Genomic DNA, 25,881 nt, shown 5'->3' with positions numbered 1-25,881 from the left:
CTTGGGAATGCTAGGCCAGCATTTACTGCCCATCCCTCTTAAGAGTCAACCACGTTGCTGTGGGTCTAGAGTCACTTGTAGTCCAGACCAGATAAGGATGGCAGTTTCCTTCCCTAAAGGGCGTAAGTGGACCAAATGATTCTTTTTCCCTATCAATAAATAATGGCTTCAGGCCATCATTAGATTCTTAATTCTAGATTTTTATTGAATTCAAATTCCACCACTTGCCATGTTGGGATTTGAACCCAGGTTCCCAGAACATTACCAGGGTCTCTGGATTAACAGTTCACTAATAACACCGCTAGGTTATCACCTCCCTATTTAAATGTGAGTAACAAATAAATGTGGAATAAAAAGCTACTGTCATTAATAATGATTAGAATCTCATTAAAAATCTATCCATCATTGTGACCTGATGTGGCCTCCAAGTGACTCCAGATCCGTAGCAATGTGATTAGCTCTTAGTTGTCATGCTTTTCTCCAGGGTAGGAAAGTTCAAAACTTGACGGCATAGGTTTAAGGTGAGAGGAGCAGATGTGAAAGGGACCCAAGGGGCAACATTTTCATGCAGAGGGTGTTGCATGTATTTGATGAGGTGCCACGGGAAGTGTTAGAAGCTGGTACAATTACAGCATTTAAAAGGCACCTGAACAGATATATCAATAGAAAGGGTTCAGAGGGACATGGGCCAAATGCTGACTAATCGGACTAGATTAATTTAGGGTATGTGGTCGGCACGGACAAGTTGGACCGAAGGGTCTGATTCCATGCTGTACAGCTCTGTGACTCCATGTGAAATTGTGTAGTAAGCCACTGAGTTCAATATCTCCTAATCAAGTGTAATTAGGCTTATGCAATAAATCCTGACTTTGCCAGTGATGCTCACATTGTTGAAGACTAAAATGAAGAAAAGACTTTAACACCTTGGAAACAGCTATGCAGAATGACTCACAACATAACAGCATACCCTATCCAATCCTCCATAATGATCTTACACATCACCAATAAATTAATCTAAATTGAAATCAAAAGATTTCTCTAAGGAGATGTGCAAACTGACAGATGCAGTGCAAAGGGTTAGTCTGTAGACTTCCTCTTTTAATCTCAAATCCATAATGCAATTTGGTACTGGGTTTTATACATTCACTGATGGAAGTTTTTCTTTTACATTTCTAGAACTCAAACTATGAAGAAACATTTAGCTTGACATAAAATTTAATGGCCACAACCTTAAACTGTTTTTGAAATTTTGTTGTTATTAAGATAGACAAAACTAAAATTCTTGTTAGTTTTCAATACAATCTTAAAAAAATTGGACACAAGCTTAAATTAGAATTCACTGGAAAAAAATGCTGACATACACATAGCACTTTTCACAAACTCAGGAGCATTTTACTGCCCATTAATTACTTTTTGAGGTGAAGCTAGTGTTGTAATGTTGGAAATTTATCCAACTTGGCCATTAGGATCTGATGTAAATCAACAATTGAGACAGATGTCCTATGATAAATGATTTGAAATGTGAACCATAGTTTCAATGCTCCTAAGTTGCAGTTTTCAGGCAAAAGGCTAAGATCTACTCTATAAAGATCTGAGAGCTTTTGCTTGATGTCACCTCAATTGAGCAGGCCATCTCTTGTTTGCTGTATGTCCCCATCCAGCCCTATTCAATATTTGCAGCAGTAGATAAATCAGTGCTCTTTAAAATATTCTGTATGCTAAAGATAACTAATTGCAGCACTGTATTGTCAGATTTATCTATTGCTCATTTTTTTCTTCCTCACCTCAAATTATGTTTCTATTTTCCTCAATTATCTTTTATTCTTCCTGGGCAACATTGGCATTGCTACTTTGTCCTTGAGCTCTTTTCTCCATGTTTTTCAATGTGTTACTCCTTTATTCATTCTGTCTTTCTTCTGTAAATCAATTCTACTTCTCCACCCACTCATCTTACATCCAATACTGGATGAGTAGAAATGTTGTAAAATTAAATATTGGGAAGATCAAAGTCATAGTCTTCTGTCTGTTTCTGTCTGATAGCCATTCACTTCATGCTAGATACTTTGTGACCCTGGTGCTATATTTAATGACAGAGGCAGTGGAGTGGTTTCGAGAGGTGGTGATGTGGCAAGGCTGGGCATCATCAATGTATATGTGGAAACTGACACTGTGCATTTGGATAATGTTGCCAAGGGGCAGCACGTAAATAAAAAAAATAGCAAAGGGCCAAGGACATACCCTTAGGGGTCTCCATAACAAATGATGTGGCAGCAAAAAGACAAGTCATTGCAGAAGATTCTCTTAAACCCTGTTTTATCTTTTCATTCAGCTCCTTGAATGGAAAGAAAAGTTTCACAACAATCTGATCTTTTGCTGCCTATCTTTAAATGATTAAAGATTCAGAATGTACTTAAACTACTGTCTGGATCTAATACCATCTCTTAGTAATTTTGCAAATGACACTTCCTGACAATAACGATGTTTTAAGTGGATGAGTAAAAAGAAACCAATAATTTGAGTTGCAACAAGAAAGAATTAACTTTTCTGAACTTTGTGTTCCTTTTTGATGGCTTGTTTCTCCCAATTACAAAGATTTCTACAGTCTTATATGAATAAACCATTGGCAAAATGACAGCATTGGGTCCACTCCAGCTGATCTCCCAGTGTTGCCAAATCCACCAGTCACTTAATTTTTATGGGGTGAGAAAACTGAAAGAATGGAGTCTTATTTTGCTCATTTTCTCTTCCTCTATCTTGCTGTTTTCCTGAAGGCATTAATGTATGTGAGGTATGGTTCCATGGCTACTGGCAACCCTCGAAGCCCTTCATGTAAACACCCATTCATCACAGCAAGTGTTGGCAAGTTAGTCAAAGGGTGGAGGCTGGATGTCACAGGCACCCTCTGCAAACACATGGTTTCCAGCAGGATTCACAATATGACAATCAGAAATGAAAATTGATTTCTTTCTTAGGCCAGTGACCTTTGACAAAATTATTGCACCTCTACCTCTGTCTGCTGACATCAATTAACTGGGGGAGATGGCAGGAATTGTAAGGGGGTTTCTTCCAGCCTTGCATTGTTCACTTTCACATTGTATCTGTTACTTGTCCTTATCAGAGAAATCTGAGTCTGTTAACCATTAAAAAAATGAAAGGACTTTACTGCCTTTCAAATAACAAATGTCATTGCCGTTGGTTTTTGAGTTAAAATGATATCCCAGCAAAATAAAATAGAGAGCACCGCTTACACCATGTTGAACATGCCTTTATTTATGGTACACTCCGAAGAAAATAGAAATTCTTATTGTGTATATCTGGACATGGTGCAGAACTGCAAACACACTCCTTAAAGGACCATTCCATCTCTATCCCAGAAACAATCTTTTACAGTAATGAAATCACAAAACCATGGATTTGAAATCACACACTGAGGAATAAATCACATTGGTAAGCTCCCTGGGTCGATACATCTACCACTCCCAACAGGATGGGGATCGCGTCTGGGATCTTCCTGGTCCCTTTCGCTCAGCTCCACTCTGGGCAGGGTATGTACCCGCAGTGCCATGATAGTGCACTACCCCTCCTCCTTCCACCTGTTCCTTCCCTCCCACCTTCCTACAACAATCTTCCAGCTGTCAAGGACAGAAAGAAAAACAAAGTGCTACATTTAGAAAATATCTTTGCTGATTTTTCTTTAAAACGATGAACTTACTGACTACACTTATGAAGGAATGAAGCCTCAGTTGGGGAGGTAGAAAGGAACCTAAGAAGAAATCATATTGTGTGGCAAGAAGTGGAAATCATTGACTGCTTACCCCCACCTTCTAGACTTGGAAAATACACAAAAAGAATTAAGATCTAAAATGTAGAAGCATCGTGATTTGCAGATACTTCTGTACCTACACACATCTGTAGATTGTTATCAAGTAGTAATGGGACACTACTACAAGTTGATGTGTGCATGGAATTTTCCCAAGAATTGCTTGGGATGGGGAGTGGAAGAGTTGAGGTTGTGATGGTGCACAGTAAATTCTACTTTTGTCATCTTTTTTGGTGGTTAGTTCCACTCTTGTGGGATAAGATAAATTGGGGAGATCTGTGACAATGAAAATTGTACATTGTCCATTATTTTCATTCACAGCATCAATATATTTGGCAATTCCTGCATTAAAAAATGCTCTTTCTGTCCCTAGTTGCACATTCATTAGTTTGTCTTTGGGTGATTTATTTTTGTGCTCATCGGTGCACAAACACTGCCTGCCAAAAGGAATACCTCCACTTTTGTTTCCAATGCCGTCAAGCATTTGGAGCAAGGGACAGCATGACTGGATGCTTGGGAAAATTTCCTTTACTTAGCCTCAGAGATGCATTTCAACTCCAACGCTAGTGGAGCATCAGTACAAATCTTTTAATTTTTCTATACATCGTTTCTGGTCTTTACAAAATGGGATGGATAATTTAGAGTCAAATTATTACCATTTGCTTTCACCAGTCTACAAAAGAACCAGAAAAAAGATGGCCTTGCAACACTAAGAATTGCAGGAGGACTTTTTAAGCTGAGGATCCTTGAAGTCAGCAAACAGGGACAATGGACATGCTGAAAATCTTTCATTTTGAGAAGAATTGAACATAAAGTTAAGGATGCTATGCTTCGATTGTACACTCAACTCATTTAAGGAAAGATGTCATTGTGTGTTCAGGGGATGTTAAATAGATTGATATTTGGAATGAGCAGGTTGTCATATGAGGATAGGTTGGTCAGGTTGGGTTTGTCCACCGGAGTTGAGAAGACTGTGGAGTGACTTGGTTGAAATGAATATGATCCTGAATTGTCTCAACAATGTGAATGTTGAAAAGATGTTTCCTTTTGTGGAGGGAATCCATAATGAAGGAGCTCTCCTTTAAAATTAGAGCTTCTAAACACAGAGATGTCAAAAAAGTACTTCTCTCAGAGGGTTGTAAGAGTCTGGAGCTCTTGGCCTCAAAAGGCAATGGAGACAGAATCTTGATATATTTTTAAGGCAAAAGTAGGTAGATTTTTGTCAGGCAAAGAAATGAAAAGTTGTGGTGGGGGATAATATGTGGGAATGTGGAATTCAAAACATAAATAGATCAGCCATAAACTCATTGAATGACAGAGCAGGTTCCTAATTTATATGATCGTATTTATGAACTGGATTCAAAATCAACCCCCACAGTTTGAAAAGGTCATGATCAACCGATACTTCATTAAGTTTCCTCATCTGGGTCAGAGGTTTGTAATTAAAACTTGTCAATGATATCTAACAGTGTTTCTCCATAAACTCTGCAAAATGAGACAATTATTTGAAGGTCAGGAATAATATTGACATATAAATGCTGACCGACTATAAATTATTCCCCTAGTGGTAGAACTGAGAATTGACATAACTGAAGGAAGCCGATTCAACTAACAGGCAATTGTCTTATAATTAGTTAGTGATTATGTTATTCCTTTAAATGGTGAAGCATCCTTTATAACAACTTGTGACAATTTTTTCATGTGCAACAAGATCCTGCATATAAGGAGTGCCTTTAACACAGCAAAACAGTTCACAGGGGCAGGAAGAGTGAAAAAGAATGCACAGCAGTGAAGCAGATATTGGGAGGGGTGACAAGATTAGCCTGAGAAATCAGTCTTGAGGACAGTGTTAAAGATCTAGAAGAAAGCAAAGGTTTCCAGGAGCAAGGAAACATGGTACTGTGTTGTGTTCTGGAGGGACTCAGGTGTATAAAAAGGCAGAGTTATGAAGGTCAGAGAGGTCTGGGTAAGGTGTTGCAGTGTGGGTCAGGGGTTTCTGGGAAGGTTGAGGTTTTAGGCCTCACAGCGTTCACAGAGATGGTGAGGAGTGAAGCCATGAATAGATTTAGATGTGAACATGTGAACTTTAATTTTGAACTGTTAGAAGATCAAAAGCCACAATAGGACAATGATTTGAAGGGTAATAGGTGAGCAGGACTTAGTACAGGATGACAAGATCACTGTAGGTTTGGATGTAATACATAGGGAAGATGGCATGGAATAGAAAAGAACACTGAATAATTGCATGTGGAGGTCACAAAGATATGAAGAAACAGATGGGCTCTTATTGAGATGAGAATTGGTGTTATATGCAAGTCTTAGACAAGATCTGAAGAAAGAGAAAAGAAGAATAGCCTATATAAAAGCCAAAAGAACTGTGGATGCTGTAAATCAGGAACAAGAACAGAAGTTGCTGGAAAAGCTCAGCAGGTCTGGCAGCATCTGTGAAGAGAAAATCAGAGTTAACATTTCGGGTCCGTTGTGTTCTGAGGAACGGTCACCAAAACCAAAACGTTAACTCTGATTTTCTCTTCACAGATGCTGCCAGACCTGCTGAGCTTTGCCAGGAACTCTGTTTTTGTTCGAGAAGAATAGGCTATTTGGCCCATCGAGCCTGGTCTGCCATTTTATATCATGATCTGATTGTGGCTTCAACTTCAGTTTCCTTCCAGACCTCTAAAACCCTTGACTTTATTGTTGATGAGAAAATCCATCTGGCACTTTCTCACTGAGGAATGTGGCTCAGGATTGAGAACATAGAGTTTATGAACAGTTTGTTTCCATTGGCAGCAGTGGCTGACAAATGGAATGGAATCAGAGGTAGGGTTATGAGATTATGGCGGGAGGGTGTGGAGTAGAACACAATAGCTTTCTTCCTAATGTTTAGGAGCAAACTGTACCTGTAATGTGTTGTTCAATCAGTTGATTATGTAGAGGTTCTAGGAAGGAGTCAAGAGAGTAGGAATTAGACATAGAGCTGGGGTGGAAATTTATGAATGAGATTGCTAAGGGGCAACCTGCAACTAAAAAGGATGAACACTGGAGGCACCGGTGACAGTGGTGAAGTTGGGCCGTGTGGGTGGTGGTAGAAGCAGGAAAATAAACAATTTCTGGAAATGTTTCGATCGGCAAGTGTTGCACTAAACAGATGAATGTCAGAGATGAGAAACAGTAAAGGAAACCATTTTACATAATTAATACTTTATGTTATTCTCCTGATTATTCCTGTAGCTACAATTCCTAAACTGAAAGACTGCAATTTGGCATCTGTATGAAGATTGTGTGCAAACTGTTTCTGGGTCCGGACACACATTGTTTACATTTAATTTTGTTTTATTAACGCCAGTTGGAAACCCAGTCCTCTTCTGTACCTCATTAATCCAACATTTTTGGTATAACTATGACATTATAATATTTAGCAGACTTAGAAGAATCTTGGTAGGAACTAGCATTAAAAATAGGTAAAGGCTTACGGATTTAGCGAGTCTGTGATTTAGCACAGCTTAGAAACATTAGGTTATTATTTTGTATAACAGGTGATAGAACTTAGAACATACAATAGGACAGTACAGCACAGGAATAGGCCCTTCCTCCCACTTTGTCTGTGCTGACCATGATGGTATTCTGAATTAATCCCATCTGCCTGCGTATGGTCTAATTCTGTCTATTCCCTGTATGCTCATGTGCCTCTATAAATGGCTGTTAAACACTGCTATCATATTTGCTTTCAACACCTCCCCTGGCAGTGCATTCCAGGCACCTACTGCCCCCTTGGGTAAAAAACTTGCCTCGCACACTTCCTTTAAACTCCCTTCCTCTCACCTTAAACCTGTGTCCCCTAGTATTTGACATTTCTACCCTGGGAAAAAGACTGACTATCCATCCAATGCATGCCTCTCATAATTTTATATACTTCTGTCAGGGTGCCCCTCAGCCCCCGATGCTGTAGTGAAAACAATCCACATCTGTCCAACCCCTGATAAGTGAGAGATTTTCCTGCTGAAAAGCCTGAATCTGGCCTGCAAATTGGAGTTTAATTGCTAAATGTTATGATTTAAGCATGCTTGGAGGCAACAGACCCACATAATTACCACTAATGCACTGGCCAGGACCAATTTTCCTGGTGTGGTATAGAATATAGAACATAGAACAGTACAGCACAGTACAGGCCCTTCGGCCCATGATGTTGTGCCGAACTTTTACCCTAAACCTAAGGTCTATCTAACCTCCACCCCTGGTATGTATAGCCTTCCCTTTCCTCACATGTTCTGAAGTTGTGGACTATGTTGCCTGATTCAGTTCAGGATACCTCAGGAACTGAGACAGAGGATTCTCAGACGTGAGATTGGAGGTCATAAAGGAGCAAGTATAATGAAAAAAATATGTCAGGAAGTGGGGTGGGGTGGGTAAAGGTGATGAATGAGTTGTGGCTGGCATGATGAAAGCAGCTTATATGGTAGGTGTGGGAAGAGAATTGAGGAGGGGCTCACAATTGGAAGCCCTGCCCCCAGAACATAGTTCCAGTGCCATAAAGTGCAATGATTTGAAATGAGTAGTCAAGCTATGATCCCAATCACACTTTTCAATAACTGTAGCGCCAACTTCAGAACCAATAAAACATAGCATCCATCACCCAACTGCATACTGATATTCATACATCTTTCATTGATACTACACACACCTCAGACATGTCTCACAGCATTTATTTATTTCTTTGAACATTGCTGAAAAAAGACATATGTTTTATCTTGCACTTTTCAGGAAAAATGCAAGAATGCAAAAATTCCAAATGATAACAGCAATTTTTACTGCAGAATTTGGGTGGCCTGGTGGCTCAGTGGTTAGCACTGCTGCCTCACAGTGCCAGGGACCTGGTTTCAATTCTATCCTCAGCTAACTGTGTGGAGTTTGCATATTGTTCCCGTGCCTGTATGAGTTTCTGCCAGTGCTCCCGTTTCCTTCTACAGTTCATAGATGTGCAGGTTAGGTCGTTTAGCCATGCTAAATTGCCCATAGTGTTCAAGGATGTGTAGGTTAGGTGCATTAGCCATGGGAAATGCAGGGCTACCGGGAGAGAGGAAGGGGATGGGGATGGGTCTGGGTGGGATGTTCTTCAGAGGGTCGGTGTGGAATTGTTGGGCTGAATGGCCTGTTTCCACACTGTAGGAATTCTATTCTATGGGTTCTGGTTGTTTGTCAGGTCAATTCTGATTGACCAAGGCATTGCATTGATAAAACATTAGGCTCCTTACACTTCTAGCTATTTCAGTGAGGGCATAAGGCTGAGATATATTCCTTTTGTTTTCAGAGAATGCTCCCTGTCATGTCACTTCTCGCCAGCATAAATGAATTTAACAATCTACCTCATAGTTGAAATATGTCATTTCTGAATTCCAATGCCAGTGTGATGCCAGGTGCATAGACTGCAAGTCTCAATGACTTACTGATTGAAGTAATGTTCCTCCAGTTGTTCGCAACAGACTGTAGTCAAACAGCACCCACTGACAATACTGAAACAAATATATGCACTGTTAGAAATGATTCTGTGATTGGGCAGCACTTGCTGAATAACAAAATGTGCTAACTGTTACACTACAAACAACTTAAAGTAATCAGTTGAGTTTTTAACATGGCTCATTTCTGCTTCCTAGAAGTAACATACATTCATGAGATGTGGATGGTGCTGGCAAGGTCAGGATTTATTGCCACATTCTACTTCACTTAAGATGGGGTTATTGAGCTTCCAGCTACAGCTGATCTGGCACAGATACACCTAGAGTGCTCTTAAGGAGGGTGTTCCAAGTTTTTGACCGAGCGACAGTGAAAGAACAGTGATATCTTTATAAGTCAGGATTGTGTTTGACTTGAAGGGTGCTGGTGTTCCCATGCATCTGCTACCCTTCTCCTGGATAGCAGATATCTTGAGATGGAAAGCGTTCTTGAAGGACCCTCAGTGAGTTTCTACAGTGCGTCCTGTAACAGGTACACACTGCTGCCACCGTGCTTCAGTTATGGAGGGACTAAAAGTTTACAATGGGGGATGGGATGCCAATCAAGTCGTCTGTGTTTTTAGGTGCCAAGTTTCTTGAATGTTGTTGGAGCCACTCTCATCCAAGTTAGTGGGGATGGTTCCATTGCACTCCTGACTTGTGCCTTGTAAATGGTGGATAGACTTTAAGGAGTTAGGAAGTGAGTTACTTGCTGTAGAATTCCCCAGCCTATGACCTACTCTTATAGATATTGTATTTCTACATCTGGTCCACTTAAGGTTCTGGTTTATGGTCACCACCCCCACCCTCACCCCAGATGTTGATGGTAGGGTATTCACAAATGGTAATGTCATTAAATGTCAAAAGGTGATGATTACATGCTCTTGAGTGAAAGATGCCTGTTATTTGGCAATTGTGTAACGGAAATGTTATTTGTCATTTATCAGACCAAACAGGAATATTGTCCAAGTCCTGATGCATATGGACATGAATCACTTCAGTACTAGGGAATTTGTTATTGGTGGCAATAATGGCTGGTTTGTTATCATTGCTGGATTGTGTAGTATGCAGCCTGTCACCATAAATCTGGAGCCCTCCTCACCCTCCTGCCTCACTTTCCTTCAGCAGTTGATGATGCTGCTCAAAGTCTCTTCTCTTTTGCCCACTCCTACCGTGGAATAAGTGGCATCCCTAGCAGCATTCTGATGACCAACCATTCCCTTTTTCCCAGTGGCTCCTATGAGATCTCCAGGAAGGTGCTCATTCTCTGTGTGTGAAGTTCTCAGACAGTGTCGAGGAAGTCTTGACAAAGTCTATCAAAAAGTCTCCCAACAAGTTTCAATGTTTAAATGCAGGCCAGTCATTCAACCTCAATCAGTAAATGAACAGTGTAAAACTGAGCACAGCTTTTAAAGTATGAGAAATCCTGAACAATGACTTACTTACTCCTGTTCATTTGGTTGCTGTTAGTAGAGGGTGTTAATTGTAGTCTGAATTTGGAGGATGGCATGCAGCCTTTTTAATACTTTGGATGGTAATCATAGGCTTAATTAACCATAAGGCAGTCATTCCTATCATGTGCTGAAACCCTGTACCATGTGTGCAGAGGAGACAGGCATTTCAAGACCCCATAATGGGAGTGAGTGAGAGTCTGTGTGTGGGAGAGAGAGGGGTAGGGAGACAGAGAGTCAGTAAGTTGACTCAGATGGCTTTAATGAACAATTCCCCTACAATGGCTTACAATGGAACCTCAATATTTGTTGTGACTTTATGTAAGACGGAATTTTAATAAAGTAGTGACCATTTTTGTCCTTGTTTACTTACTTATTTTTAAATCCAGCACAGGATTTCAGCCCTTGCCTTTATATTGTAATAAAAACCCATATTAGCAGCAGCTGCAATGAGTTGGAAAGAGGAGTTAGACCATGCGAAAGAGTGAGCAGTTAATTGTGTTTATGATTGCAGAGAAGTCCAGGCTGAATAGTAAAGCATAGTCACAGTCATAGATGTTATTGTACATAGATAACAAGGTGTAGAGCCGGATGAACACAGCAGGCCAAGCAGCATCAGAGGAGCAGGAAAGCTGACGTTTCAGGCCTAGATTTTTCTGATGAAGGGTCTAGGCCCAAAACGTCAGCCTTCCTGCTCCGCTGATGTTGCTTGGCCTGCTGTGTTCATCCAGCTCTACACCTTGTTATCTCAGATTCTCCAGCATCTGCAGTAACTACTATCTCTGGAACGATGTTATTGTACACTTTAGCTAGGGCCATTTCAGTGTTGTCATAGGCCTGGATTTAATAAGTCCTCAATCACTGTTGAAGTGATCAAAAGCCACATGAATAGCCGCTCCCTTGTAATCATCACCTTGATCTTCCGAGCCTCTCAACCCATTTCCTTCCTAATCAATGCTTGGAAAAGTTCTCTCCGAGGTCAAATATAGTGTCCTGTTCAAATTCTCAGCACCCTGGTCTTTGGTCTTCCATTCAGAATACTTCCTTAGCTGCTTATTCTCTTTACCTGTTCACCTTCATTTTCACTGTGTCACAATCCGGGAACTCACGGTGGCTCAAAAGGTGACACACCATCGCCACTTCAGGGGCAACTAGACAGCTGCAAAAATCACTGTCCTTGTTAGCAATGACCCTATTCAGAGAACTTAAAAAGCAATTTATTTCAAAAATTGCCCCTGTTGTTCAAAGCTTTATTCTCTCTCATCAGTTACAATTCTCCCAGTGTGACTGCTATCCTTCAAGTATAAGGGATGCACATACATAGTGCACAGCTGGTTTAGGTTTTCATCCATCATTTTACCTGGATGGATAACATGAAGTGATAACATGAAATGGCAGAGTTACAGATGATAGCTATAACATGGAGTGGCTTGTATGGCTACTGAGTCTACAAGAAGGGCTAAGTTAGGGAACATAGTGTGACCATTACAACAGAGAGGCCATATTATGTTAAGAGGTCAATGTAGGGACTTTGAAAGCCCAGGGAGATGGATATCTCAATGAGGATCTAGGTCTTAAGAGACAATAGACAAATGATTATTTTAATGATTTTAAAGGAGAAGGGAAGGATTATACAAAGTGAAGGGTTTGAACGAGAACAAAGTACTGGAGGAGTAAAAACAATATCAAGATAAGATTTAGTGATAAGAGTTAAAACTACCACAGTTATGGTGTGGGTGTGGTGAGTAGTGGTGAATAAAGCTGGTGACGGTGGCCAGATCAGGGGCATTGTTTTGGTAAGCACATGGTGATGCTTCCCATTGGTCAGGTTTCAGTTAAAGCCAAGATGTCAATGCCGTCAAAACAATAAGGTTGGACACAACAAGAGCCATCTTTATGCTAACAGACATTATGGGTGGGGGGGGGCAAAGATTATTGAATAACTACCAGAGCCCCAAGGATGATGCTGGTCAGGTTAAGTGGAATGGAAAGAAAGTTGGAGGTGTTAATTCCCAAAGGGCATGCAAGGTTGATGAGAGGGGAGAATGAGAGACAAAGGCACAGCTCATAAGGAGTCAACAATATGCGACAGGTACACATGGGGGGAGGTTGTGTGGGCTGATTCATTAGTGATTCAAAACTGGGCAGGAAAGTAAGAAGGCAGAGCACCGATCAAGATAGCGAAGCGGTGAAAGTTCAGAAAAGGGCGAAATAAATAACAAGAGGATTGGAAGTAAACATACAAGAAGGGACCAAATATGAAAGATAGAAGCGATGTTCATCAGTGAAATAAGGCATTCCTCATGTTAAATTATTCACTCTGTAACTGAAGCCCAATTTCTCCACCTTTGTGCCGATCCAGTAAAATTGAAACTACAATGGTGTCCAACATGAGTGCATGTATTTCTCTTGACCTCATCCAGTTGGGGTTAGGCACCAATCCAGTGGCATGAAAGGTCTCTCTCAAAACAAGGCACGTGGGTTAATTCCATGCTATGGAAACAATAACAATTCTCATAGCTACAAAACACCAAGCCCATTCCCAAGGAGATCATTACTAAGAATATGGTCCCAGTCTCTGCTTCCATTTACAGTGTTAATGGCAAAAAAAAAATCGTGATTTACATCCAAAACACGATTACATAAATGAATTGCTTTGACAGATCCTTTCTTTGTTTTGATTGTAGGAAAGAGAAAATTGAATCTGCACCTCCCCAAATAATGCAATGACATTATTCTAGCATTGCAAGACTTTAAATTCTAGAGTTCACTTGGAAACTATTGTCAATGTTAACTGACTTGGTCAGTTCTGGTCACTAATGCGAATTCATTCAAATTTGAATGATATCCAACTCAGATGGGAAAATAAACTACTTTTCTGGAAGAAATTCTCTACTTTCTAAGGTGAGGGAGGAGACAATTTCCTATTTTGGCATCCAGCATGTGACTGCTACCCCCACACCAGGTAACTCGTAACTAAGTCAAGTTTTCAAGGTAGCGATTCATTTTCTGCACCAAACATCCTTGAGAGCTCGATGAGTGAGATTGACAATTGATGTGCAATTTTTTGCTGTAGGCCCACACATTCTAAAAACTGGGCTGAGGTTGTTATAACGGTCGCCAATCAACAGGTGTCAACTGACAGCATTATTTCGGTCTGAAGTGCTAGCTCAAGAGCACAAAATCCACTGATCCACTAGTGACACTTCTAATTTTGCTTCCACTCTTTTTTTAAACTTTGGTGGTGTCCTGCACAAAGAGCTATGGCCCTTCATCGACACTGTTAATAATTGAAAGATCCATTTGAACTCCTCTGATGTTTGCACTCAAATTTCAGAGTTTCATAAAGGTAGGGGGTGAGAGCAGAATGGATTCTCAGATTAAGAATTGGATACATGACTATAAAGGACAGTTAACTGAAAGTGTTATTATAAAATCTTCTTAAGTTTTTGCCCTTATTGTCTATGATTATTTTTGTTTATAAAAGTGTTTATTTGTTTTTGAATGTTTCAGTAGACTGCTGCTGAGTTGCTTTTTGCTATGCAATGCATCTGGTGATGCATGCTGTAAGACATACTCATAGGTATCTTAGATCTCCACATGTAATGGTTAGGCATCTAACCTGCACTAATGCAAAAATTCCATGTATTAGCCTTAGGTTCTAACAAGCAGTAGATAGGACACACATATCTACCACTTGGCCACTGTAAAAGGGACCTAGACATCTGATTTTTAAAAAAAATTGTACCACAGTTTCCCATCTTCTCCCTCTACCAACCCCATTTCTCTCTCAGAATACTCATATCAATAGTGATATGACTACAATCTGCCTTCAAGGCTACCATCACTTGTTTAATTCCTAGACCATCAAGCAGATGGTTCATATATTTGAGTTGGGTAGCCATGATATCCACGTCAAATAGCCTGCTGAGAATTGAGGAAGCACATTGCATATACATTGGTAAGCAGGAGGGTGCATTAACTTTTTGCTCTATCGAACGCCCAATCATTCTGTTTAGAGTAAGTGCCTACCTATCCTGCGACTGAGATGTTCACAGTCACTTTGCTGGTGTTCCTCACAATAATGGGTAACAAATCTTAACTAATTGTTTAACATTAAGATGAGAGACCAGTACTGGTTTGACGTGAGGAGAAACATTACCAGGGTTGCTTGGGCAAGTAAACTATTCAGGGATTTAGACACCTATCCGACTCTCTGATACAGGCAAAAGATACTTTGTTCAAGCACAGGATTATTGCTATCTGTCCCTGGGACAACTAAGTCATGTTCATAGGAATAGACACCACAAAGAATTCAATGAAGACTACTGTGATAGAGATTAGCTTGATTACAAACTGAGAAGGCAAAAGAAAACATCCTGTGATGAAATTGTTCAGTGCGTTTATACATCTGAAACCTTTCTAGCTACATGTAGAACAGATGGAATTTACAGTAACTCTCTACTTCTAGTATCTGTCCCAGAGACAGCTATGCTTTTTACCAAATTATTTTTACCCATTTTGTATCAGTAGCCCGACTCTGTAGAGTAACATTTTAAACCATCTATCCTTATCAGAGCAGATAAGCATTTCTGGACCTGCCATGGCCAGATTATTGTTTTCTTAGCCTTACTGCACACCGTTATGCATGGCTGCCTGCAGCCCAGCTCTTTGTTTGGATGGTCTTCTGAAAACCCTTTGAGCTTCTTTGCTGCTCGGTACCATGGCCCTGTACGAACTGTTGAAAAAAAAAGAAAGTAAGAAGACATCTTTTTCTACTCTTCGCTTGGGGAACTGTCGTCCAGTGCGCTCACTGTCTCCATGCCAACTCTGCTATTGTTCTGAAAACCAGTAAATGTCACCACAGTGTGTAGAAGAATTAATACCAAAACACACAGCTTAAATCTGCTGTTGCACAGTCGAGATGCTGCTGAGACAGGCAGTGAAGACTTATGATGCAACATGGAGTCCATGGATTTGGTAGATACATTATAACCTTTGTCCCAGGATAGATCACAGGTGTTCCATCTGACATCACAGCATTCTGGCTCTGCATTGGTTAAATGGTTTTCTAGTAGCCCTGTTGCATAAAGAGAAAAGAACTCGATTAAAAAGAGCGTAGAAGCACAGACAATCTTTCTTCCAATTTTCTCACTTGTTTGGAGGTTGACCAAAGTAATTTTACCCACCCCTTGTACCCAGCTCCCCTCAGGCCTGTAAGGGACAGAACCAACAAAATCAAATAACACAGTGACCCTGCTTTGCAAAAGGTTCTCGAACAAGCTGTTGCTGATCGCCAGCCTGAGACCGTCTGTTTAACTTTGGCCAGCAGTCAGAAAGTATCCAAATCTGGTAGCCATTACTGCAAGAGTAGTTGTCTTTTGGCCCACAAGGCTGGGTGAGATTATTGATTGTAGAGAGCCTGCAATAGCGGCACATTGGGTTCAGACAAGTTCTATTCAGCTGTACCACACTTTGAATATGTCACCTTTCAATATTATAGAGTCATACAGCACGGAAACAGACACTTTGGTCCAACCAGTCCATGATGAGCTAATCCCAAATTAAACTAGTTCCACCCACCTGCTCCTGGCCTATATCCCTCTAAACTTTTCCTATTCATGTACTTATCTAAATGTCTTTTAAATGTTGCAATTGTGTGCACATCTGCCACTTCTTGAGGAAGTTCATTCTACGTGAACCACCCTCTGCGTAAAAGAAAATTGCCCCTTATCTCTTTTTAAATCTCTTTCCTCTCACCTTAAAAATGTGCCATCTAGCCTTGAAATCCCCGATCCTAGGGAAAAGACAACTATTATTAACCCTATCTACACCCCTCATGATTTTATAAACTTCTGTAAGGTCACCTCTCGACCTCCTACACTCCAGTGAAAAAAGTCCCAGCCTATCCAATGTTTCCTTATAACTCAAACCTTCCACAACTGGCAACACCCTGGTAAATCTCTTCTGAACCTCCTCCAGCTTGATAATATCCTTCCTATAACTGGGTGACCAGAACTGGACATGGTATCCCAGAAGAGGTCTCACCATTGTCCTGAACTACCTCAACATGACTTCCTAATTGCTATACTCAAAGGACTGAGCAGTAAAGGCAAGTGTACTGAACCCCTTTTTAACTACCCTGTCTCTATGTGATGCAAACTTTAAAGAATTATGTACCTGAAACCCTAGGTCCCTGTCATTTGCCCCGTCATGGGGAAGAAAGTACTATCAAAACCAAGCTACAGGGACATTAAGTCATTGTAGAAGCTATTGCATGGGCTATCTTTGTATCAGCCTATTCAGAGATGCTATTACGTACCTCTGAAGCTGGTGGGACTTGAATCTCGGCAACTGGTCCAGAGATTGGGGCACTACCACTGTGCTACAAACAGTTTCAAAGGGATAGTTTTTAAAATGCAAAAATATCTTAAAATAGGTCAGGTATAACATAAAAGAATAGGACCAATTTAAGGAATTAACAATTAAAAAAGGCATAATGGAGAAAGAGGAAATGTAGAAGATTATTAAATGTTCAGGAGGAACGAGAAAGATCTATAAAGTTGGGCTAAGGAATGCCATGAAATTGACAAGGGATGCAATGCGGAATCATGAGGACAATATAGCTAGAAAGACTAAGTAGGACAGCCAAGAAACCTTCAAACATGTCTGATTTTAAAAAAAGTGCAAGGAGAGATTAGCCCTGAAGAAATTATAATGAGGAATTGGTGTCTGAAAGTAGAGAAATTGAGAAAGTTCTTCCGAAAGTATTCACAAAGGAAAGGAAAATGGGAAGAAATGACAGAACAGTTCTAGGTTAAAGTAGACCAGGAAGTTTTAAAGTTAGAAGACTTTAAAGCTCAAGGTAGGTAAAGTCGCCTAGTTCTGACAATCATCATCCCATGGTCTGAAGGAATTTATTGGAATAATTCCAAGTCATTTATGGATGTTTTCAGAGTTCACTGAAATCGGATGAAATCCAAAACACTGGAACATAGCAAATGTGCTTCCTATCTTCAAAATAGAAATGAATGATATATTATCAATTATAGACTTTAAGGCTTACTTCCACTGTTGGACAAGTGTTAGTAAGTGTTTTGGTGGTTAGTGTAAGGGAGCATCCAAAGTTGCATGAATTATTATGATTTTAGAATTGGGAGGTGACCTTTCAGGAAACAACAAACTAAGTAGAAATGGAGAAGCAGTGAATGTAACCTATATGAATTTCAGGAGGTGTTGGCACCATTGTATGTAAGAATTGACGATTTAATTTAAAATTGAGATGAGACTATGTCAAATTGGATTGGCAAACTTTTGACTTGTAAGATGCAGAGACTGGGTGCTTATCTGTTTTATATCCATTTACCAATGGAATACCACATGTTTGAGCACTTGTTCTCCTGTTATTTATAATTTCCATAAATGCTAACTAGGAAGGATTTGTGACCAAAGGTTCAATTGCATTTGGAGAGGAAATGTTATCTTCCTTCAGGGTTTAAGATACTTCTCTTTAAAGGACGCCAGCAATATTGAACTGGGTATCATGTGTAGGAGGACTCCAGGCTGAAACGTCCATGGCATGTTCTTGATGAAGATTTGGGAAAATATTGAAATGACAATCAACCAGGCAGTGAGTTGAATGAAAGGACATTTGAGAGATTTTTTTTCATTACTGAGATTCTCGCTGTCTTTTCTATGGAATATCATAAAAACCAGGGGATGGGTAAATAATGTGAGGAAAAACAGAAAAAAAGGTTAACAAGAATTGTTTTATGCTGCTGTGATTGGTGGAAAAAACTCACTAACAGTTTTGTTCAATTGTCCTAAAGGAATATTCCACTGATAGGATATAGTGTCGCTGCCTCAAATGCGTCATTCAATTTTTAAATACACTCAAATTTCACAGCAATGATATCACTCTCTAGTGAGTTGTGGTCGATGTTGAACAGAATGATGAGTTAATATCACGCAGATGGAACACTGGTTTATTTAGATTTATTCTAATCTAAAATACATATTGTATATACATCTAGTTGACGCACATGCAAGTTAGTTCCCCAATGAATGACATGTGCGTGTACTGAAACTGCAGAATGTGCAAACAGACTGATACAATAACAGACAGACAGAATTATTATGAACATCTGTTGATTGCATAACAGATACACCAGAAGCTATTAGAGGGCAGAAATCTTATCAGGTTTAAGGTCAAAGTTCAGAACACTCAAAAGTAAGCCATCAGAACAAAGTTCAAATGGTTTAAAGAAATAGATTATAAATGTTCTGGCTCACAAATGTCCTTTTGGGGAGGAAACTGCTACCTTACCTGGTCTGGTCTAAATGTGACTCCAGACTGACAGCAATTTGGTTGACTCTTAACTGCCGTGTGGGCAATTAAGGACGGGCAATAAATCTGGCCTAGTCAGCAAAGCCCACATCCCATGAATGAATTACACACCAACAGGTTACCTTAATTGAGGTTCCGCGCTTATTAAAAACAATGCAGCAACCAACTTTAATACAAACGCTGACTAGTAGTAGTAATCTGGTGTTGGTTTTGGTTGAGTGTTAACATGCAGGAAGATGTCTCCTGCTCACCTTCTAGTGCTGTCATTGGATCTTATGCATTGATAGGAGGAGAAGGACAATGGAGTTTCAGTTTCACATCTTACCTGAGTGACAACATCTCCAACTGACTAGGTTACGGTTCTTTTCTGTCGTAGGACTTGAGCTTGCAACCTTGTCACTCAGATGCTGGAATGCTGAGCCAGAATGACAACTGATGACTAATAACCATCATTTAAACACTCTGACAAATTACAGCCATGAATTCACATTGCAGTAATGGAAGAATAAAATCTTTACTATTCACCCTCAAATGGAATGGACCTCATGGAGGTATGTAAAATGATATGGAATAAAGGAATCTGGAAAGGTGACTAACTTGACGCAGATTTAGGAAAATTTAATACTGATGTCAACCAGATCTTAATAGAAAGAGTGATCATTGGGTCGAATGAGTTTCCTGATGGGAGGCAAACTTTAGCGCATAATTTATGAAACAATGCATGCCATGTGTACTCATTCCACACAGATAAGCAGAAATGGGTTGTTTCTTCTTAGTTCTTCACACCTAACCTGCAATTTATTTTCATTGAGAATGCAAAGTTTCAAAGGGATTGCTGGGTCAAAGATGAAACACAGTCTCACTATTTTAAACTTCCTGTGAACACAGAGTGTCATAATTTCTGGACCTTCATTGATCCCTGTTTCACCCGAAAGAGATAAACTGAAAGCTGAGGAAATTGTGATTAACTCGTTGGGCAATTCAGAGAATTTGAGTTTAATTGGAAGAATCAAGTTCAGGAAACACTTCATCACACAGCAAGGTGAGAATATTCAGCACACCACCCAAGAAGCTAGATTTGCAAAATTAATTAATGTGTTTTAAAAGGGAACAAAGGTGTTAATGGCTGGGGGGAGAAAACAAAGGGATAAGCCTTTTATTTTGGTTAAGTGCAGGTTACTTCAAGTTTGATGGAGTGATTCTTGCCACAACAAAGAACAAGTTTTCTTTGCTGCATCAATTGGTGTTCAGCTGTAATGGTATCCATGATGTGGAGGTGCTGGTGTTGGACTGTGGTGGACAAGGTCAGAGATCACACGACACCAGGTTAGAGTCCAACAGGTTTACTTGAAATCACAAGCTTTCAGAGCGTCAGTCCTTCTCCAGGTGTTAATGAAAGAGGTAGTATCAGACACAGAATTTATAAGTAAAAGATCAAAGGGTCACACCACCGATGAGGATGTACTAAACAAACCTAAGATGCTGTTAAATCTTTAATCAGTTAGATGGTTTTAATTGATTAATATGTATATGTAAATCCCTGAATTCCTTCCAAGTCACTGTCCTGAGAGAACTAAAGATTTTACCAGTGTAAAGAAGAGGTGTTATATTAGGGTTTTTGCAAAGATTTGTAGCTCGGGTTGTTGGTGAGGTTGTTGACTTGCTCGCCGAGCTGGCTTGTTCTTGTTCAGATGTTTCATCACCATGCCAGGTAACATCATCAGTGAGGCAATGAAGCGATGTTGTTCTATACCACTTGGAATTTATACTGTCTGGTCCATTCTGGTGAGTTGTGTTATTTCCGGTTTTGTTCTGTTTGGGTTTGTTCTGTAGCAACAAACATATAGAATTGGACCCCATGTACAAACCCAAGCTTACTTTCGTACTCTATTTCCCCCTTCTTAATCAATCCCAAAGTCCTTCTTTGATGAATTCTAAACTCTGTATTTGTGTGTGTGCGCATGTGTGTGTCGCAGCGGGAGACAGTGTATGTGTGTGTGGGGGGGAGAGTGTCTGTGTTTGTGTATGTGTGTGTATGTGTGTGTGTTTGTGTGTGTGTGTGTGGGAGAGAGAGTGTGTGTGTGTATGAGTGTGTGTGCGTTAGACAGAGTGTGTGCATGCATATAGGGGAGAGTGTGTATGTGTGGGAAAGGGAGTGTTTGTGTGTGGGAGAGAGTGTGTGTGTGCGGGTGCGTGTGTGCATGTGAGTGTGTATGTATGTGTGTGTGTGTGTGGCGGGGAGAGAGAGATTTTGTGTGTGTGTGTATGTGAGAGAGAGAGTGTGTGTGTGTATGAGTGTGTGCGTTAGAGTGTGTGCGTGCGTAAAGGGGACAGTGTGTATGTGTGGGAGACGGAGTGTTTGTGTGTGGGAGAGAGTGTGTGTGTGCGGGCGCGTGTGTGCATGTGAGTGTGTGTGTGTGTGTGTGTGTGGGAGAGTGTGGGTGGGAGAGTGTATGTGTGTGTGAGAGTTTGTGTGTGCGTGAGAGAGAGTGTGTGCATGTGTTTGGGGGAGAGTGTGTGTGTGCGGGTGCGGGGGGGGTGTATGTGTGTGTTTGTGTGTGTGAGAGAGTGTATGTGTTTGTGTGTGTGAGAGAGAGAGTGTGTGCATGTGTGTGAGAGAGAGTGTGTGCGTGGGTGGGTGAGAATGTGTGTGTGTGTGGGTGTGCGTGTGTGGGGTGTACGTTTGTGTGTGTGTGTGTGTGTGAGACAGAGTGTCTGTGTGTTTCTGTATGTGTGAGTGAGCGTGTGTGTATGGTTGCGTGTGTGTGAGAGTGTATAGTGTGGTGGGGTCACCTGTAATGTGACATGAACCGAAGATCCTGGTTGAGGCCGTCCTCATGGGTACCAGTCCCTGCTCAGCCACTCTGCGTTGTTCTGTATCCCGAAGTCTGCCTTGGAGGATGTTTGCCTGAAGATCTGAGGCTGAATGTCCTTGACCACTGAAGTGTTCCCCCACTGAAGTGTTCCTGTCTGATAATTGTTGTGCGATGTCCATTCATCTGTTGTTATAGCATCTGCATGGTTTCGCCAATATACCATGCCTCGGGTCATCCTTACCTGCAGCATATGAAATAGACAACATTGGCCAAGTCACATGAGTATCTGCTGTGCATGTGATGGGTGGTGTTCCCACGTGTGATGGTGGTATTCATGTCGATGATCTGACATGTCTTGCAGAGGTTCCCATGGCAGGGTTGTGTGGTGTTATGGTCGATGTTGTCCTGAAGGCTGGGTAGTTTCCTGCAAACAATGGCCTGTTTAAGGTTTGGCGGTTGTTTGAAGGCCAGAAGTGGAGGTGTAGGGAAGATCTTGGTGAGGAGCTCATCATCATTGATAATGTGTTGAAGGCTGCGAAGAACGTGGTGTAGTTTCTCTGCTCCCGGGAAGTACTGGACGATGTCCCATATCCCATGTCTGTCTTTGAAGATGTCATGACGGTTTTTTGCTGTGGCTTGATGGAATTGGTGATCGATGAGTTGAGCATCGTATCCTGTTCCTATGAGGGCGTCCTTCAACACCTTCAGGTGTCCGTCTCGTTCCTCCTCATCTGAGCAGATCTTGTGTATGTGCAGGACTAGTCTGTAGGAGATGGTTGTCTTAATATGTTTAGGATGGAAGCTAGAGAGGTGCAGCATCGTGAGGTTATCCGTGGGCTTGCGGCAGAGTGAGGTACAGAGGTGTCTGTCCTTAAAGGAGATGCGTGTGTCCAAGAATGCGACTGATTCTAAAGAGTAGTCCATGGTAAGTCTGATGGTGGGATGAAACTTGTTGATATCGCTATGTAGTTGTTTCAGTGATTCCTCGCCATGAGACCAAAGGAAGAAAATGTCATCAATGTATCTGGTGTATAGTGTTGGTCTCTCCTACCCACACACCAACACACACACACACCCACACACACACACACCCACACATACACACACACACACACACCCACACACAACATGCAAACACTCTTTCTCTCTCTCCCTCACGCACACAAACTCACACTCTCTCTCCCCCCTCACACACATACAGACACACACTCACTCTCTCTCTCCCCCTCACACACACACACACACACACACACACACACAAACACACATGAATTTATGGGATGAATTTGTATTTGCAGATACATTCTATTTTGTTCAAAAAGCACACAATTTATAGACAGTCAGTCGATGTGGCATTTTATAAATTCCTACTTTAGAAATAAAACCAGTCTGACTCCAAACCAAAACACAAACAGATTCTAAACAAGGCCTCACACCTAACATGCACTGTCTGACCTAAAATATCACCTTCTCTTCACATTGATAAAACCTTGAGTTCTTTGAGGACAGTGCCTTGAAAGAAATTCAGGGATTTACATATACATTTTAATCAATTTTAACCCTCTAACTGATTAAAGACTTAACAGATCTTAGGTTTGTTTAATATATCCTTATCAGTGGTGTGACTCTTTGATCTTTTACTTATAAATTCTGTGTCTGATTCTACCTCACTCACTAACACCTGAAGAAGGAGGCTCTGAAAACTTGAGTTTTCAAATAAACCTGTTGGATTATAACCTGGTATCATGTGATTTCTAGCTGTAATGGTAAGTATCATATCCGATTTCTGCCCCATCTTACTATGCACTGATGCCATAACAACTTGCCACTCAGTGGAGATCCCAGAAACGACGGGCATCCATGGTACCGGTGCTATATTTAAACTCCCAATGTGCACCCTGACAAGCACAGTTATTCCACAGCTGTCCTGCACGGTTCCACATGTTTACTCAGACAGGGCAAAAAGGGGGAAATTGGTGCCCTGCTTTGTGGAAATGGTCCGAGAGGTCCTTGTGGATGGAGTAGTGTGGAGTTGGGACTTACTCTACCCCACCCAAGACCATAGTGGAGGCCAGCACAGCAGACCATGCCAGCCTTGTCCGAGACCGTCACCCGGGTTAAAGCAGTCTCAGCCATCTGGAGGATTGCCCAAAAATGTAGGAAGAGGGTCAATGACCTTCACTTCCCCAACGTAAGTGCTACTACCTTCTCTCCGATACTTCACACTCACTCTATCTCTGCTACTGGACTCACCTTCCACTAAGGCCCATGTCCTACCACTCTTACTAATGAATGTAGCATCATTCATCCACTCTAGCCTGCAACACCATTAACCCTGCATGTTCTCTGCATGGCCCGACTCATTCATCTGGGGGACCCCGAGCAGGACTGGAACAAGGAATATTCCACATACCCCACAAAAGAGACAGTTAAAACTGGGATACCCATGGAGATACCCATAACCACACCATGACAAGCTTCCTGGCTTTGCATCTGTGCTAAGAAGCAAGGCAAAACAGAAGGAACATGAGCCTGGGATCTCTGGCTGAGGGGTCAATGTGCAGCAAGGCAGGGCAAGGCAAGACTGGGGTGCTGTGAGCTTTCAGGAAGGGTAAGGATGAGTGAGCGTGAAGCCTGAAGAGGTAGCATGGTCCAGTCCGTGAGCCCAGATGCTTGACCCGAGGAAAATTGTCCCCGCTTGCAGCATTAAAATGATAATTCCCAGAGCAGCGCAAAGTGCAGCGTTGAAGTGCAGAAATGTCCTGTAAGTGAGTCAGAGATATACCAATGAGGGTTGATAGAGGCTGCTAAACATTGTTTGCCAAGGTCCACACATGTGGGATGCATGTGCCTGGTGGCTTTGGAGCATGTCTGAGACAAACAAAAACCGAAGTTTCTGGAGAAAATCAGCAGTATCTATGGAGTGAAAACAGATGCCACCAGACCTGCTGATTTTTTCCAGCAATTTCTATTTCTGTTCATTTCAGATCTCCAGCAGCCGCAGTTCTTTGTTTTATTTATTTAGCATGCTTGAGATGGCGGTGCCCTGTGTCCAATATGGAGGTCTTCGGACCAAGTGATGAGTTGAACCCACCAAGAACCCATTTTGGTTTCCATGTCAAGTTTTCATGATGGCTGATTTGCATGGTGAGTTTTAAGTTGTTAACAAGGAGTTTGATAAGCAGGAGTGAAGGTCAATCAGCAAGTTGCTGCTGCCTAGTGAGAACCTCGTACGCCAGTTGAGAAAAATGTTTAAAAAATCGTCTCAAAGCCGAGATGGGGCTTGTCAAACATCTTGTCCAATTTTACCATGCATCTCACCTCACCTCAGAGAGAAATGGAATGTCTAACTGAAATGGTAGGACAGATTCATTGGGTCAGATGTAAACAAGAGGCAAAATTTGGATCTACAAAATTTGGTTCATGGTTCCCTGTTGTTGAAGAAAGAATGATGATTATAAACATCTTCAAGTAATGTGAGGAGTAGGGAGGCACCAAGCGAAAGCCAACTTTGAAATAAAAAAAATAAAATTTAAACTTGCCTTCTTCCCCAGGAAGGTTGTTGTCACAATCTATTCATACATAGCATCTTCAACTCATTAAAAATAAGGCAGAGTACCCTCGCATAAACACAGCTGTTAACAGTTTAAGAACTAGGGTGAGATTTGTTACACAAAAACTAGAAAAGCAAGTTTAAATCTGTTTACGTAAAACAAATTATGCAAGACTGCTGAAAATGATCACTTGAGTGCTTAGAGTTTTCCTTCAACTTGGTGCCAGAATAAATACAAAGTGGGCTGTGGGTTTGTGCCTGTAACAAGTGGAAGGACACAGAGGGATTCATCTCATCCAATCTTTATCATTATATCTAACTAAATCGCTACAATCATGGGATGCAGTTTAAGAATAGAAAGATTCCCTTTTATGATGAAGATGAGGAGGATTTTTTCTCTCAGAA

At 41.1% G+C, this 25,881-nt stretch overlaps 1 protein-coding gene across 1 annotated transcript in view; it reads right to left on the bottom strand.

The window, feature by feature from the left end:
* Positions 1 to 15,148: 15,148 nt before the first annotated feature.
* nalf2 (NALCN channel auxiliary factor 2) overlaps positions 15,149 to 25,881 on the bottom strand; it is a 385,965-nt gene continuing 375,232 nt past the window's right edge. Inside the window, exon 3 of the mRNA XM_048605397.1 lies at positions 15,149 to 15,840. Within this exon, the coding sequence (XP_048461354.1) occupies positions 15,536 to 15,840 (305 nt within the window). The 3' untranslated portion in view covers positions 15,149 to 15,535. The remainder of the gene's footprint in view (positions 15,841 to 25,881) is intronic.

Source organism: Rhincodon typus, chromosome 14 (assembly GCF_021869965.1).
Source record: "Rhincodon typus isolate 14 chromosome 14, sRhiTyp1.1, whole genome shotgun sequence".
In the NCBI taxonomy this organism is placed as follows: domain Eukaryota; kingdom Metazoa; phylum Chordata; class Chondrichthyes; order Orectolobiformes; family Rhincodontidae; genus Rhincodon; species Rhincodon typus.
Note: the sequence above shows the minus strand (reverse complement) of the source record. Positions and strands in the feature narration are given on the sequence as shown.